Source organism: Podarcis liolepis, assembly GCF_965112155.1.
Source record: "Podarcis liolepis genome assembly, chromosome: 7".
NCBI lineage: Eukaryota > Metazoa > Chordata > Lepidosauria > Squamata > Lacertidae > Podarcis > Podarcis liolepis.
This window is the reverse complement of record NC_139561.1, coordinates 53277413-53294662: the sequence shown is the minus strand read 5'-3', so window position 1 is coordinate 53294662 and position 17250 is coordinate 53277413. Positions and strand designations below refer to the sequence as shown.

The window sequence follows — 17250 nt, the reverse complement described above, 5'->3', positions numbered from 1 at the left end:
CTTCAGATGCCTTCTGAGTCTTTTAAGGGCCATGGCTACTGCTGCTGTTTATTCTTCCCTGATGGTTACAAATCTGCATCAAACATCTATAAGAAGAAGAAGAAGAAGAGTTTGGATTTGATATCCCGCCTTTCACTCCCCTTCAGGAGTCTCAAAGCGGCTAACAATCTCCTTTCCCTTCCTCCCCCACAACAAACACTCTGTGAGGTGAGTGGGGCTGAGAGACTTCAAAGAAGTGTGACTGGCCCAAGGTCACCCAGCAGCTGCATGTGGAGGAGCGGAGACGCGAACCCGGTTACCCAGACTACGTGACTACCGCTCTTAACCACTACACCACACTGGCTCTCTCGAGACGTCTCTATCCTGGGGCTTAGCCACACTTACCTTTTGCTGCACTCTTTCCAGGCAGAGGTCTGCCATTAATACTCTGTGTCTGAGTGCAGCTTTGCCTTGAGCTTTCCCTATGAAAACACACTCTTTAAAGCTGAATTGGAGCAAATGTCAGTTCAGGTTTTCTGTGGCTTGACTTTTGCTCTAGTATTAAAAAGCAGGTTTTTGCAGGAAAAGCTCTGGGGCAACAAAAAGGGGGGAGGGGAGTGGTGCTTGGACACAGAGCTTTAAATCCTGCACTATGCCTGGAAAGAGGTAAGTGTGGATAAGCCCCTAGTGGACTTGCCTGCTTTAGCAAAAAAGAAAAATTAGTGGACATAACTAATTAAGTCCTTCAGTTCTGTGGGTGTGCTCTGTGTATAACTTCAATTGGATGCAACCCACAGACTTCTGCATCTTCATAATTTGGGGGTGGCTGAAGGACCATCAAGTGAGTCTGCCAACTCCTGACCCATATATTATAATTCCTTTACTAAGTATATGTGTCACAGGGCTGGGCAGATCAGTCTATTTCTGGTTGGTGTCAGTTTTGCATGTCTGTGCTCATTTGATGCGATTTTATTTTCTCTCTCTGCAGAACAATGGCAATTTGTTCATTTGTAGATTGGCTGAGTTTTGTTGGATTGATTGGGGCATTGATTTGTGTCTTACTTATGTTTTATGACTCGATTATGCTGTTCTACTATTGCTGAGTTGTTTCCAGTGATTTGTGGTTTTATTGAGTCATTGTGCACTATGGTTTATTTTTGCCTACTCAACCATGTATATTACTTGGAGAATATTTATTGTTGGGCGACTTATAAATTGGTCTGTGCATAAACCTAGCAATGCAGGTAGCTTTCAGGAGAGATCTAGCATTTGGGCACAGCCAACACCAGCTAAGGAAGCATGCATTGCATGTTTTTAAAATTTCCAGGCAAAAGGAGTAGCAAACAATTAGCCACTCCTCTTCACAGAGATGAAGAGAAGTCAGTCTAAATGGTACCCAGAATTCTGTCTGTACCCAGTGAGGGTTAGAATCTAACAGAGGTTTCTATTGCTGAACTAGTCAGACAAATTTCTCTGTAAGACAACGACCATAAATGGTCACCTAAGGGTTCTCATCAGCATCTCAAACAAATGAGCCCTAGAACCTCTGGAATCTATCACCACACAGAGATTGGGGTGGCATGTACAATATGTTGTGGCCAATAAGTCCTATACCACCCCATCCTATGTGTGTTTATGTGTTATTAATATGATGTTAGCTGCTCTGAGCCCAACTCTGGCAGGGGAGGGCGGGATACAAATATATTATTATTATTATTATTATTATTATTATTATTATTATTATTATTTATTTTGAAGTAAATCTTGAGGGTTCAATAGGACTTCCAAGTCAGAAGCTCCATGCATCACTTCTTCTAAACACATTTGACTTGGGTAGCTCCCAAATTGTTCTAACTGTTTGTTCTTTCTGGCTTCCATTCTTGCCTGTTACCAGCAGTCATCTAGGTGGGGTTAGTCTTGATTCTCTTCAAACACTGTGCAAGTAGCATCTTCTTCTAGTATTGGGGCCAAAGGTAACAAAATGAAGGATACTGTATTGACAAATTGGAACATGTGCAGAGGTGGGCAACCAAGATGATGAAGGGTCTGGAAGGAATTCCTTCCTACTCTGAATGGAAAATAAAGTACCGTATTTTTCGCACCATAGGACGCACTTTTTCCCTCCTAAAAAGCAAGGGAAAATGTGTGTGCGTCCTATGGAGCGAATGCAGGGGGGAGGCAGGCGGGAAAAGCCCTCAAGAGCTTCGTGCTCTCTTGCGGGCTTTTCTCCAGGAGGGAGAAGGGACTGACTGGCCGCATCAGTCCCTTTTCCCTCCTGGGGGAAAAGCCCCCAAGAGCGGCACCCTCTTAAAAGGCTGTGCGGCTCCTGCAGGCTTTTCTACGAGGTGGGGGAATCTCCCCACCTCCCAGAAAAGCCAGGAGAAGCCGCGCAGCCCCTTTAAAGAGCGTGCGGCTTCTGCGGGAGGTGGGGGAAGCTGCAGCGGATTCCCTCCTCCCGGGCTCCCTTTGAAGCGGCAATGTGGGAGGGGATCAGCTTACACTCATGTAAGCAGCTCCTCTCCCACTTTCCTGCTTCAAAGCAACTACAGAGGAGGGAAGGAAGGGGACCATAGATCCTCCGCTGCTAGAGGCTGCAGCAGATTCCCTCCGTGATTGCTTTGAAGCAGGAAAGTGGGAGGGGAGCAGCTTACACTCGTGTAAGCAGCTCCTCTCCCACTTTCCTCCTTCAAAGCCACTACGGAGGAGGGAAGGAAGGGGACCATGGATCCTCCGCTGCTCACGGCTGCAGCGGATTCCTCCTCCGTGATTGCTTTGAAGCGGCAATGTGGGAGGGGAGCAGCTTACAAACATGTAAGCAGCTCCTCTCCCACTTTCCTCCTTCAAAGCAACTACAGTGGTGCCCCGCAAGACGAAATTAATTCGTTCCGCAAGTTTTGTCGTCTAGCGAATTTTTCGTCTTGCGAATCACGAAATCCCATAGGAATGCATTGAAAATCAATTAATGCGTTCCTATGGTCAAAAAAAGTCCAAACAAAGCCAAATTTGGTACAACAACAGTTTATTAACTGCTCTTTAAAGTCACACATACTGTAAAGAGCAGTTCAAAAATTGAAGGGAAAATAAATTAACTTTATAAACAAAACATGTCTTTGTTTTTGTTTTTAGACAAAGGAAACAAAGTCGCGAGACGTTTTCGTCTTGCGAAACAAGCCCATAGGGAAATTCGTCTTGCGAGGCAAATCGAAAACGGAAAAACCTTTTGTCTAGTGAGTTTTTTGTCTTGCGAGGCATTCGTCTTGCGAGGTACCACTGTATGGAGAAGGGAAGGAAGGGGACCATGGATCCTCTGCTGGCAAATGCAGCAGATTCCCTCCTCCTGGGCTCCCTTTGAAGCAGGAAAGTGGGAGGGAAGCAGCTTACACTCGTGTAAGCAGCTCCTCTCCCACTTTCCTCCTTCAAAGCAACTACGGAGAAGGGAAGGAAGGGGACCATGGATCCTCTGCTGGCAAATGCAGCAGATTCCCTCCTCCTGGGCTCCCTTTGAAGCAGGAAAGTGGGAGGGAAGCAGCTTACACTCGTGTAAGCAGCTCCTCTCCCACTTTCCTGCTTCAAAGCAACTACGGAGGAGGGAAGGAAAGGGACCATGGATCCTCCACTGCTTGCGGCTGCTGCGGATTCCCTCCTCCTGGGCTCCCTTTGAAGCGGCAATGTGGGAGGGGAGCAGCTTACACTCCTGTAAGCAGCTTCTCTCCCACTTTCCTGCTTCAAAGTGGAGGGAATCCACTGCAGTTGCGAGCAGAGGATCCATGGCTCTGCTTCCTTCCCTCGAAGCAGGGTGCGGGGGTGCAGGAGGGAAAGAGGGCAGGAAATAGATGCCGGGCAGGAAGACACAACCACACTTTGACCACTGAAAGTCCACCCCAGCCTCCCCAGATTTCCACTGAGACGGCCAGGCTAATCTCGATGGCCATAAGTCAGGCTCAGCATTATTAACTGGACTTAGATAAGCCATGGTTCCCCTTCCTACCCTCCTCTGAGGCTCAGTTTAAAACAGCAAAGCGGACAGGAGCCGCCCGCTTTGCTCCTTTAAATAGTTTAGTGCAACATTTGATTCAGAATATTTTTTTCCGTATTTTCCTCCTCTAAAAACTAGGTGCGCCCTATGGTCAGGTGCGCCCTATGGAGCGAAAAATACGGTAACTACAGTTACTTTTAGGTATATACTGCCCTCTTGTGGCTTTTGTTTTCTTGCTTTCTTTGGTTACATGGAAATTTGATCCTACCTGAGAGTGAACTGATTTGCCATGCAAATTACAGACTGTTGATATAAGTTTTGTGCGCGCACACACACACACAAATTCTTTTCCTACTTCAGGCAAGAAGTCTTTGATGGAAGCTGTGACAGGAGTCTGCAGTGGCTTGCGCCCTGGGATTGAACCAGAGTTCATACTAAACAGTCTGCCACATAGCAACAAGCTGCTACAGCTCATGGCTCTCTGCTGGCACCAAGAGCCCAGCTACAGACCACATGCTACAGGTAACATCTATTGTTGCTCATCACTGGCAAACCATCGGGCTACCATTTCATAGGTCAGATCTGAAAATGAGTGTGTCAGCTGAGGAAAAGCAGAGACAGCAATAAAGCATAAACCTTGTTGATTCTGCTCTTTACCTCAGTTGTTCTCTGTCTCACGGAGAGCTCATCTGTTTCCCTGCACTTTATAAGCACAGGCCCACATTTTCCCAGTCTATGTATGAGCACTTTTTCTTTTTGCCCTGCGACTTTCCCAAGGAAAACCTGCTCTTTAATTCTGAGTTGGAACAAACAGCAGTTTGGGTTTCCCATGCAATTCTTTTCAGCAGTAAAGAGTGGGTTTTGGCAGGGAAAGTCCTGGGCAGGGGGGAAAAAGAAGAAGCACTTGCACACAGAGCTTTAAAGTACAAACCTATGCCTAAAAGCCAAGGCCAGATTTAGGTTTGATGAGGCCCTAAACTACTGAAGGTAATGGGGCCCTTTATATGTCCAGCTGTCCTTTGTCAACAGCAAATTGTCACTGTTTTTTGTGTTGAATATATGCTATATTGTAATTTATGGACCTAATAGGTATCTAAAGCCATTTGCACATAACAAATTGGTGCCTACACAACACAAAACACTGTTGATATATGTAGGTTTTATTTTATTTGTTTTTTCTCTTATATTTTGGAAATGTACATCGTTTCTTTTCCTTTACATTTTTTGGGGGCCCCCAGTAGAGTGGGGCCCTAAGCTATAGCTTGTTTAGCTTATACGTAAATCCGGCACTGCTAAAAGCACAGCAAAGAAGGAAGCCTGGATGAGCCCTTACCCTGAAAGGCTTGCCTCTGGCTATGGCTTTGTTTGTCAGAGGGTCTATGGGGAGGAGGTGATCTTTTTAGGAATTTGTGGTCTCAGCTATTTAGGACTTCAAACACCAACATGAATTGAATATGGCCTGGAAATGAACTGACAATCAGGGCAGCTGTTTTAAAACAAGGGTTATGTGAGTTCCAAATTGAACCCCAGCTGATAATCTGTCTGCTGCACGGTGTGTAAATATGGTGTTTCTACAAGACGTCTGGGTGCAAGACTGCGTAATTGGAAGCCAGCTCAGATGCTGCAGCACCTATGTGAGCAAAGGTTACATGTCAAGGGGTTTTTGGTCTCTTAAATGCTAGCATATGGGGGGGGGGAGAGAGGAGGAGGAGATGTAAGCCAGCAACTGGTTCTGACCTGTGATAGTACAAAGATTTGCCTACAGGCACATAAATGCTGTTTCATTTGTTTTTTCTTCTACAGAATGTTCAATACTTCTACGGGAAATTCTTGGCACATTTAGGAAGGAGATGATTTCCGACTCAATATACAACTTGATTCAAGCAAAGGTGAGTCATTTGTAGAAATAGTGATATCGTTTCTCCCAATAATGGCCCCTTTGTAGCCAAACGAAAACTACTCACACCTAAGTAAAATACCATCACCAGACTCTATGGAATTCTGAGGTATGCAAAACTGTAAAAAAATAAAAATAAAGAAATAAACTATCAGGTAGACTTCCTCCTAAAACCAACTGAATAAATACTGAGCATGCTTGGCAGGCAGGAATCGCTGAGCTGACTGTTGGAGGAAAATAGAAATGGGCATAGGCGCCGACTCCATGGGGCTTGAGGGGGCCCGAGCCCCCTCAAAAATTCGTTTGGGGGGGCTCTGCCCCCCCCAATAATCTCCGGCGCCCCTCCAGCAGAGCGCCATCGCCGCCCCTCCCCCAGCCCAAAATGCACAGGGTCGGGCTGCATGCCTCCTGCCCTCCCTCCCGAGCAAAAGCTCTACCCAATTTCCTTCGGAGCTGATTAATAGGCGCAGCACGCTCTCCCCTATTCGCTCACGAGGAGGAGGCACCACTTTATTTGCATATTCATGAGCTTATTTATTATTCATGAGCTTTCCCGGGGCCCCCCAATATTTTTTATAAGTCCGCGTCCCTGGAAATGGGGAGGGGAATTGGAATAAAGTATGAAGTCCCATTGATTTCAGTGGGAGAGTTATGCATGTGTACTCTCTGTAGCATGTTGGGTTTTTTAAAATGCCCAAACTAACCGGAAGTATGGTTAAGCAAATTGGCAGGTATACTATGAGGTAACAGTGCCGTTCAGATACCCTTCGTGCACCTGAATGCCTCAAAAAAGAACACCCAGTACTATTGAGAAAGGTGATCCCAAATCTCCAGGCTCTCTCTGTTGCACATGACTAGCAGGTTGTTCAATGAGTTCCAGGGCAAACATCCCCGATGGCTTAGAGCACTGGGAATATATAAGCAAGGAAGAAGAGGTTTGCTTCTCCAAAAATGTAAACAAATTTGGATGAGCTTTTCAGAAAACTTACCTATACTGACAAAGACACTGGTTATGAAACTAAGAGCAGCAGTTAATCCGATGAAAGCAGGGAACGTTGAGATATTTAGTATTAAGCAATTCCAGGGGGGGGCTTTTCCAGAATTAATGTGATGTACCCTCACTTCCTCTTAACTCTGTTTCATGCCGTATTCCTCTCTTCCAGGACTGTGCAATAGATTCTGCCAAAGGTCCAGTTTCTCATGCACTTAAAACACATGCGTGCAACTTAGAGGTGAGCATTGGAAGCGGCTCAATACTACACCAGACCAAGTGGTCTATCTAGTTTGTTGTTGCCTGCGCTGACTGGTAGAGGCTTTCCTGGGTTTCAGACAAGGGCCTTTTCCAGCCCTACTTGGAGATGTCAGAGGTTGGCCATTTTGTAGAAGGGTCAAAGTGTCGGTTTCCAGATGTGTTGCAGTATTTTGAGCAGGCTACTAATGTGGGCTGTCTCTGACCTGGGTGTCATTGTGCAAGGATGGAAAGGGAATGGGGTTTTCCCCACTTTATTTTTACACATTTTTCAAATTACATAAAACATATTACATCCACCCATCATCTTATCATAGTAAATAAAGACTTCCCTACTTATCTTTCAATGGCACCCTAGTCTATATTCTATATCCACGATAATGTTTTGTAATACATGTATTCTTTTTCTTTCTTTTTAAAGCTAAGACAGTGTTAAAAATAATAAGGAAAATAGGGTGGGAGAGTCATATGTTATCTGCATAACATGTTACTAGAATCTATCTAGATTTAGTAAGGTTATAATAAACAATACCATATTGTTTAAAGTAAGTTGTTAATTAGCTCCAAATTATTGTAAGCCAGTCATTCTATGAGGGTTGGTTCATACATGTGCTATAACCACCCCTGGGGGATCAGTACTTCCAGCATAATGTTTTATTTTTATTCTTACTCATCTTAGCAAATTTCTGGGAGGTGCACTGTTGTGTGTCTACCACTCACTTTAACATTACTTCTGCTGATTTCAATATGTCACAAAACCACAAAGCAGATTTTTCTTTAAAATGAGAAAACCTTAGGCTTCTCAAACAACTTCACTGCACTTTCCTCCTCTGCCCGTCCACTTGGAAGCTCCGTTGGACGTGATGCTTAGGAAACAATGTTTTGAAGTTTGTAATTGCCACATTTGTTTTATTTTTAAAAAAAAATGGTTGAGGAGGACAGCCTTCCCATTCCTTGTGATTCTGCAGAGACCCTTTTGATGGTCTCTGAGTTACTAGAAGCTACAAAAATGGGATTAGATGGAGTCAGACTCCACCTTCTGTGGATTGAAAGGATCCTCCTGCCCATGGAAGGCTGCAGAGGGAAGGCTGGAATCAGCAAAAGGCACCACCTCCTCCAATCTGTGGGAGAGAAGTCTGGATCTAAGCTATAACTATTTTATTTATTCTGTCTTTAATTTATGCAGTGCTCTGGGTTCTGATGTCGAAAGCCAGTGCATTTACTAATATTATTATCCAAAGTAGATTTACTGTTTCTTGTTTGTCACAGGTTGTCTGTCCTCAGAACAACAACAGGCTCAACAAGGAAGTTACTCTAAAATCGCATAGCTTGTCTGACCTTCACCTTGAGCGTGGTGCAGGAAGGACAGGGAAGCACAGCAGCCAGACAGACTTGGCCAGCAACACTACTCAAAACAGAGCGCTAGAAAGAGGTAGCATTTTTATGAACTCCTAAATCTACCATACGTATGGGTAGGGATGGGGGGAGAAATTCAGCTTTGTTTGCATTTTAACGAGAAGCTACCTCAATTCACACTTCTCAGATCAACATGCAAACTGAAACAAAACTACAAGTTTTGTGATGTAGTTCTCCAGCCAAAAACTATGTACAAAAAATGCATTCCGTAATGAAAGTAACACAACAATGCATTATGTCACAGGGAATGGCTTGCCAGAAAATAAAATAAAATAATGTTTATATCAGTCCAAACTGCATACAGAAATGTGAATAGTGTCGGGAGAAATTGGTACTAAAATTTTGTTTATTCTTATTTGTTTTTTTAGAATTTATATACCTCTTCATAACATACAACACAAAAAACACAATGTGAGAGAGAGTCTGGAGAGGGGGCTTTAACCCTTTACTCTTGCTGTAGTCCTGCTCAGAATCAGCCCCATTCCCATTCCTTGATTTTAAAAAAAGGAATAGGAAAAAGGAAAATAATCGAATTGTGGTGTCCAACTCTTTGATATTGTTACATAATGAATTCACATGATGTGCAATGCCTGTTACAGGAGGGGAGACACTCACTGGGCATTAGTCCCAGCACCCAGCTGAGCTGATGGGAGCGGGGCAGGGATCTTATTTCTTAAGAAGCATGCCCTTTTTCCACTTATCATTTTAAAATCAAGCACACATTATCACCAATATCCTTAACAAACAAATCGTAGTAAATAGTAAGATGTGCATATAGACACACCAAATGAAGTTTGTATTATAACACCATCTAGCACTTAATCATAAGCAAAATAAGGAAAAAAAGAGGTAAAGGTTGAAATAGGATCCAAGATTCAGATTCAAGTAGAATAAAAAGATGTATGCCTGAAGAATAATCATAAACAAAACTCATAAAATTACCAAGAAAGGGCTATAACTAACCCCTACCACCTCACTATTCCAAAGTTCTATAAATTGTACCTTGTCCTGTTCAAATCCCTGTTTGTCTCTCTCCTTTTCGGAGTTTCCCTGGTATGGGAAAATCCAGATTGAGGGAGGGGAAAGTGTGGGAAATCAGGGATTTGGAAGGGAACACCATATGGACAATGGAGGATTAATGGAGATACAGGAAGCTTCCTATCCACCTTAAATGTCAGTGTGGAGGAGCCCCAGATCTCCTGGTCCACCTTGGCAAACAAAATAGCTGCATTCAAAGCACAATTGGAGAGCTACATCTGTCGCAGTGGGGGCATGTCTTCTGCTTCCCAGCCCCATTGGTAGACTTGCAGTTAGATGCATTTCCAAAAACAATTTGAGAGCACAGGTCAAGTACTAAAGCAGCACCTCCTATGTAGCTGTAACTCACAAGGATGGCTGCAACCTGCCTAATACATCCTTCCTAATACTGACATCTGCTCTTTAGTTGGCTCTGTTGATCTGAGAAAGAAGTGTCTGTTGGCATGAGCAAACCCAATCAAGGTCTAGATACACAGGCAAAAGCCAGGTGTAACTGGAATCTGCCTGGCTTTGTCCTACTGCACTGTTTTCCTGACAGGATCCCAACATTTCAGCAGGATGCAAAACAAGTCTGAACAAACAAGTCTAAAGTTTGAAGGTCACCTTAGAGTCACTTCCCATCTGATTTCTACTCTGTTTTTAAGACAAGTAGGGAAGTGCCTGGGAAACAGGCAAAGAAGCTCATTTTTTGTAAATGTGCAAAAAAAAAAAATGCATCCAGGAAACTTCACAAAGCTTGCCCAAAGCATCTGCAGACATTCCATACGCGTCACAGATCTTAAGGGTGTGAATAGAAAATGTGCCAAGCAGCTTTTATTCTGAGGTGGAACATTTCTTCCACACTATTAATATGACAGAAATGGTTTTGGGAACCAAAGTCATGATGTTGTTCTTATAGAGCTCAAAAAAATAAATATATTGCCACTGAGGACCTTAAACTGAGTTACTTTCCACAGAGGAGCACAAAGATTGGTATTAAGTGCATAATTTCACTTCCTGAGAATACCAGCTTAATTTAAAAATAAAAATAAAAAAAATTAAAGGCAAGTTTCTAGTCCTTATTGCTGTGAAAATGGGTGAAAATGCATTAGCAGTACCTGCAGACATATTTTTTTGAAAGCCCAGGGGCTGGCTAAAACATTTGTGGTAGTCTAGGAACAGGGCAGTGGTATTCCGTGTAGTTCCTTGTCCTTCCACAGGACCATATAAAGCACATATACTAACAGCAAACTCAATTCTGTAAGTATAGATAATACTGAGCTAGGTTGCTCAGTGGTCCGACTGGATAATAAGGCAGCTTCCTATTAGGTACCAAATACGCCCAATAAAAACCCACTGCAGCATACTCTACAGTGTGTCATTCTTCTCTCTTTCTCAATTTTTCTCTGTGGCTTATATAGCAGAAACAACCCCACTCCATGCCTCTGTTCTTCCAAGTCTTACCCTCCTGCAGTACACCTGGGCCTAATTCCAAACAGCCAGCATGGGTGGGGAGAGAACCAGCCTCAGAATCCCCCCCCCACACACACACACCCTGTCGCCCCATCACAGCAACAAACAGTTAACGTATCTAGTGGCTTCTGTTTCTGTACATAAAACTCATGCACTGTCCATTATTCCCTCCCTGATTCACAACTCACACTATATATTTATATATATTTGGTATTTCTGTAGGTCATCTCTTCTGTGGCAGCAGAGAGTCAAGTCCTTCACATTCCTCTTCCCCTTTCCTTACTCCCGATTCAAGCCTACTTGTAAAAAGTCCTTCCACATTTTGCAAAGAGTCAGAGGGCTGGCAACCGCGGCTGCCGCAACTAGTGCAAGCACCTGATGACAGCCCTCCGTGCAACAACCTTCGGAACAATGGGCTTGAAAACCCAGTAACAGGTGAGATTTAAAAATGAAAGGGGTCCTGCATTTTGGGGGTCGGGGGAGATACGCTACCACCACTTGGAATACGGTACTAACTTACTGTGCTTTGTAACTGTATGGAGCCAGTGTGGTGTAGTGGTTAGGGTGTCAAACAAGAACCCCTGAGCCCAGCATTGAAATCCTCACTCAGTAAGGAAGGTCACCTTGGGCTGGTCACTGCTTCTCAGCCTAACCCACTTCACAGAGTTGTATGAAGTGGCGTTGGTTGGGAGCAGAGGAGTCATAAATAAAGTATAGCCCGTTAGGTTTAGTTAGGAAACCTCCCACAGCATTTAGAGGTGGGGGGTGTTAGTGGGGCTACAAATGGCTTGGCTATTACTTTTGTATTTGATGAAAAAAATATTTTTTTTCTGTGGGCCCAGGTCCTTACTGCAAAGAGGGAAACTGCTCTATCCTAGCCTGCGGGCGAGAAACTATCTTGAGATGCATGACGGAAGGGCGCTTGAACCACCTCCTAGACGTTCTGCGTTCCCAGCAGCTCTTGTCCAGGACGGACTACGAAATGATCACTTCGTTCCCCACCTTGACTGGCCGGGCCCGTGCTTTGCTCGACACTTGCCTTGGCCTTGGGGAGAAGGCAGCCCAGACTGTGGTGGCTGTTCTGTCAGCCAGCAAGTGCAGCCCTTTTCTGCGAAGCATCCAGGCAAACACAGTAAATTAAATGATTTATCTCCCAGCATTTTGGAGAGTTAGTTAAAAAGGAAAAAAGTCTGCGAACTGATGATTTGCAGCGGCCTTGTTCCTTTGCGCCATCGTTACCCTGCGTCATGGATTAGAGTGTAGCATGACTTCTGCTCAGAGAACGTTCTCTTCTGAAAGAAGAAGCATGAGCTGGATGAAAAGGTCAAGCCACCCGCTGCCTGAAGCAGTAGCAGCTGCATCCTTTTAATACAGTCACCCAGTGATGGAATGATGGTGTGGCTGGTCAATTTTGGCTCTTGAGCTCCTTACTCGAAGAGGACAGACCACAGGACCCCTTGTTTTTCTGTCGTCTGAGAGCAGATTGCTGAAACTTGTCAAATAATGTTTAAAAAGGAAAGGGCATTTAAGGGCAGAGCTGCCCCTGTGAAGCAGAGAGAAAAGGCTGCCAGAGTGAGCAGAATTAAATACAACTAAGCCATCACCACAGCAGGCACCTTATTTAAAACAAAATTTCATTAATGGCGGAGTTTGAGGTAGGCTTTCAAGCAGTCAGTGAGGCATTTTGCTCAAGTGTTCTTGAACAAATTATTTTTGGTGCCTGCCCCTGAAATTTAGGTGGCGTGAATGTGGAGAACTTCTGAAGTGATGCTTTTGAACATGCCAGTGTGAAGACAGTTAGCATTCTGTTGCCAGCTGTGTCTTCTGATATCAGCAGGGGATGTTGTGTATTTGGCTGTGTGCAGAGGCCCAGAGGATGGTGAGGAAGGAAGGCATATGTAGGCACCTGGATCAACCTGCTACCAAAGATAGGCAGGTTTATATACAATTATTTAAATTATTTGAAACAATTACTCTCTACTACCTTTCAGTAAATTCCAGAATGGTGTACAATATGCTATTATTAACAAAAATCAGGCAAAATAAAAAAGTTCCTTCCAGTAGCACCTTAAAGACCAACTAAGTTAGTTCTTGGTATGAGCATTCGTGTGCATGCACACTTCTTCAGATACACTGAAACAGAAGTTGCCAGATCCTTCTATATAGTGAGAAGGTGGGGAGGGGTATTACTCAGAAGGGTGGTGGGAATGGGTGATTGGCAGATAGCTGAGATGAGCCTGTTGACGACGACTGCAATAGGTCTTGCAGGAAAAGGCAAGGGGTGAGAAGGTGAAAAATGGCCTAGTCATGTATAATGAGATAAGAATCCAATGTCTTTGTTCAGACCAGGTCTCTCCATGGTTTTAAGTTTGGTAATGAAGTGTGCATGCACACGAAAGCTCATACCAAGAACTAACTTAGTTGGTCTTTAAGGTGCTACTGGAAGGAACTTTTTTATTTTGACTATGGCAGACCAAAACGGCTACCTATCTGTAACTAAAAACAGGCAGTTTTTGAAACAAGCAGTAGCTGAGCGTGTAAAAATATGCACGCAAAGATGAATTAAAATAGCTTTCCAGAGGATCCCACATGGATAAATGAGTGTCGCTATGCCCAGTGTGAAGAAAGGTAACAGGTTGGCACAAAAGTGACTAGAACCCATTCTTTGATTTGTGAAATTGGAGCCAGACTTGGGATGATTACTTTTTAAAAATACATATGTGTGGACAGAGAGAAGAAACCTTCTGAACTTTTAATGGATGGCTTGTGCCTTTTGTAAAAAAATAAAAATTGAGGCCATCTTATGTAAGATTGTGTTAGGAAACGACTCATAAATAAGCCTTATTGTTTGACCACAAAAATATGTGTAAGCAGATAAACATCATGCAGCATGAATGATTTAAAATCATGCATTAACTGAATAAACATGTGATAAAACTGCTGTTTAAACTGTAGTTTAACTCTTTCTTTCTTTTTTAGTAAATAATATTTATTACTTTTATAGATTGCAAAAAAAGAGAGAAATGCAAGCAAGAAAGAAAAAACAAAGGAAAAAACAAAGGAAAAAAACAAAAAGAAAAAACAATACAATACAATATATAAACAATACAAAACACAACCTAAACTCAAAACTAAACACATTAAACTAGGCTAAACAAACCCCACTCCCTATCCTTAACCCTGAATAGAACAAAACAAAAACAATTTAAAAAACATACATTGTCTCTTTTCCATACTCTATTTTTCATTCCCTTGTTTCCTCGACCTCCTCACACCTCCCTTTTTGTGTTCCACTTCTATAAATTGTTTCAGCAAATCCTTTCCATCTTTCTCCATTTTCTGTGATATTGTAAATAACGTATTTTTTTAACCTTATTTTCCATTAAAACTAAAATACTTATATGTACTTAACTCCTTATAACATTTCTGTTAAGCCCATAAAAAATAAGAAAAAAAATCATTCCACCATTTTTCTATCACTCATTAGTTTTACCATAAGTCTATATATAAACTTTAAATTTTCCAACCTTCTTCCACCATCTCCTCTCCCAGGTTTCGGATTCTGCCAGTCCTTTCCGTCAATTCCATAAAGTCCATCAACCTGGCGATCTTATGTCCGAGGCTCTTAACTCTTTTTCAAGTCCCTTCTGCAGATCTTCTTCATTTGCTTTAATGCTAAAGAGCAAATCTCGGGGAAACTCCAGCCTGTCCAACCTTTTCTTCCTTCTGAACAGATCAACTAAATTTCCATAGTTAAAGCTACAGTCCATGAAGTATTTCCGGGTATATTTCAAAATTCCTCCAATTCCAAAGGCCCCCAAAACTTCAATCTCCTCCAGGCTTAAGTCCATGTCCCAAAAGTCAGTTAATCCCTGCATAAAAGGCTCTTTCCAACTTTCCTTAGTTTAACTCTTTCTTTAAAGGTAATTTGCTTCCAAACGTTTTATGAAGCAAGCAACAAATGTAATGAATAACAATAGTAATAACAACAGGCTTAGTTTTTCAGCAGAGATTATAACATGAGATCTTCATGAACATTGTTGTTAAAATACACACACCACCTTTCTTCTGGGTATTACAGGCATTGACATCCCCAAGGGTATAAGAAAATTATTTTTATATGCAACCGCAGCCGCAAGAGTGCTCATTGCGACATATTGGAAAAATGACAAACTCCTTACCAGAGTGGAATGGTTACTCAAATTGACAAAATATGCAGAATTAGCCCCCCTTTTGGAAATAATCAGAGATAAACCCAGACAAGAGTTCATTCTAGAATGGGATAATTTCAAAAACTATTTGAAAAATAGCTGTAACTTAAACATGGTAGTTGCCTTTGAATGATTTCTGTAAATAATATATATGATGGAAAATGATATCGAAATCATAAAAAGAATTTTTATAAATTAATAATGACAAATCAAAGCAAGATGTTTAATATAAAGGAAACATGGAGAGGATGGGAAGGCATGGGCTCATGTAGAAAGCACATAGTTGAAATTGCATGTATCTTTTGTGATATTTTTACTGGATTGATGACAGTGAAGATGACTAGGTGCTGTGTGTGTGTGTGTGTGTGTGTGTGTGTGTATATATATATATATATATATATATATATATATATATGGAAAATGAATAATAAAGCATAAAAAAAATACACACACCAACTTTCCACAGCAAATGCATCAACACAGGAAGTTGCCTTATACCAAGTCTATCAACTGTTCTTCCAAGATTTCAGCCTTTCCTGTCCCAACCTGTTGGAGATGCAGGGGTTGAATCTGGGACCTTCTGCATGCAAAATATCTGCTCTGCTACCAGCTATGCCCCCCCAATAATTGTTGAAGTAAACATATATTGCCGGGGGACATAATTCATAGCGCAGCACAGAACGTCCCAGGTTCAACGGTTCTGATCAGGGAGCCAGCAATCTAAACATGTAAAATTAAATATCAGCAAATAATCCTAATAAACATTTTTCACGTGGCTGTGCTGGGGATTGAACCTGCGACCTTCTGCACGCAAAGCAGAAACTGCCACTGAGCTATGACCCTTCTCCAGACTAATGAAAGAAATTGTGAATGCCCGCCCCCCCCTTTTCCTTTACATTTGAAAACAGCTGTAATTTTTCAGAGGCAAGCCAAGCGCAGCCCAACACCCTGCTCCAGAGACCTGCTTACAAATGATCCAGGGAAGAAACAGCAGAGCTGTGTAATGATTAGCTGGCTCTGTTGAAATGTAAGTGTCAGTCTTTTCACCTTTTTTCTCCCCTAGTGGGACTCCTGCCTTTAACAACTGCCCCAAACCTTAATATTCAGCAAGTGAATACAGTGGTACCTCAGGTTACATACGCTTCAGGTTACAGACTCTGCTAACCCAAAAATAGTACCTCGGGTTAAGAACTTTGCTTCAGGATGAGAACAGAAATTGTGCAGCAGCGGTGCAGCAGCAGCGAGAGGCCCCATTAGCTAAAGTGGTGCTTCAGGTTAAGAACAGTTTCAGGTTAAGAACGGACCTCCGGAATGAATTAAGTTCTTAACCTGAGGTACCACTGTATTAGCACCACTTGGCAAAAATTCGCACCAGCTGCATTGAAGCAGAGGCTCTGTATTAGAAATTTTAAGCAATCCTACTTGCAGGCATTGGAAGCAGCACATAAAACACCAGAGCACCCAGGTGGCAAGTTATTGCTGGACCGATGCTGTAACACAGTGCTCAGTTAAACTATGGAACTCACTTCCACAGGGAGCAGCAGTCGCCACCAACTTGAATGGCTTTTAAAAAAGATTAGACAGATTCATGGAGGAGAGAGCTATCAATCACTACTCGCCACAACAGGCAGTTGAAGGCAGCAATGCTTCTGAATGCCAGTTGCTGGGAACCACAGGAAGAGAGAGTGTTCTTGCGCTCGTATCCAGCTTGCCGGTTTCCTACAAGCATCTGGTTGGCTACTGTGAGAACAGGATGCTGGACTAGATGGGCCAGATCCAGCAGGCTCTTATGCATAAATAGATGCCTAAATCCACAATCCTATTTGCAGACAGAGGGAGCTCCCTAGATAGATTAGTGTGCCCAAAGCTGCAAAGTACTGCAAAGCTGCAAAGTACAGTGGTGCCTCGCAAGACAAAATTAATCCGTTCCGCGAGCCTCTTCGTCTAGCGGTTTTTTCGTCTTGCGAAGCAACCCTATTAGCATCTTAGCGGATTAGCGCTGTTAGCGGTTTAGCGGCTATTAAAGGCTTAG

At 42.9% G+C, this 17250-nt stretch overlaps 2 protein-coding genes across 6 annotated transcripts in view; one reads left to right on the top strand and one right to left on the bottom strand.

Annotated features, from left to right (window-relative positions):
* Positions 1-13949, top strand: part of LOC310712183 (receptor-interacting serine/threonine-protein kinase 2-like) — a 31462-nt gene extending 17513 nt beyond the window's left edge. For all 5 annotated transcript variants that reach the window (XM_083515022.1, XM_083515019.1, XM_083515020.1 and 2 more), the window contains 7 exons: positions 4316-4477; positions 5759-5844; positions 7016-7084; positions 8371-8533; positions 11230-11442; positions 11850-13044; positions 13514-13949. In XM_083515022.1, the coding sequence (XP_083371148.1) occupies positions 4316-4477; positions 5759-5844; positions 7016-7084; positions 8371-8533; positions 11230-11442; positions 11850-12148 (992 nt within the window). In that variant the 3' untranslated portion in view covers positions 12149-13044; positions 13514-13949. The remainder of the gene's footprint in view (positions 1-4315; positions 4478-5758; positions 5845-7015; positions 7085-8370; positions 8534-11229; positions 11443-11849; positions 13045-13513) is intronic.
* SMPD3 (sphingomyelin phosphodiesterase 3) overlaps positions 1-17250 on the bottom strand; it is a 351886-nt gene that overhangs the window by 117760 nt on the left and 216876 nt on the right. The gene's annotated exons all lie outside the window — the stretch shown is intronic.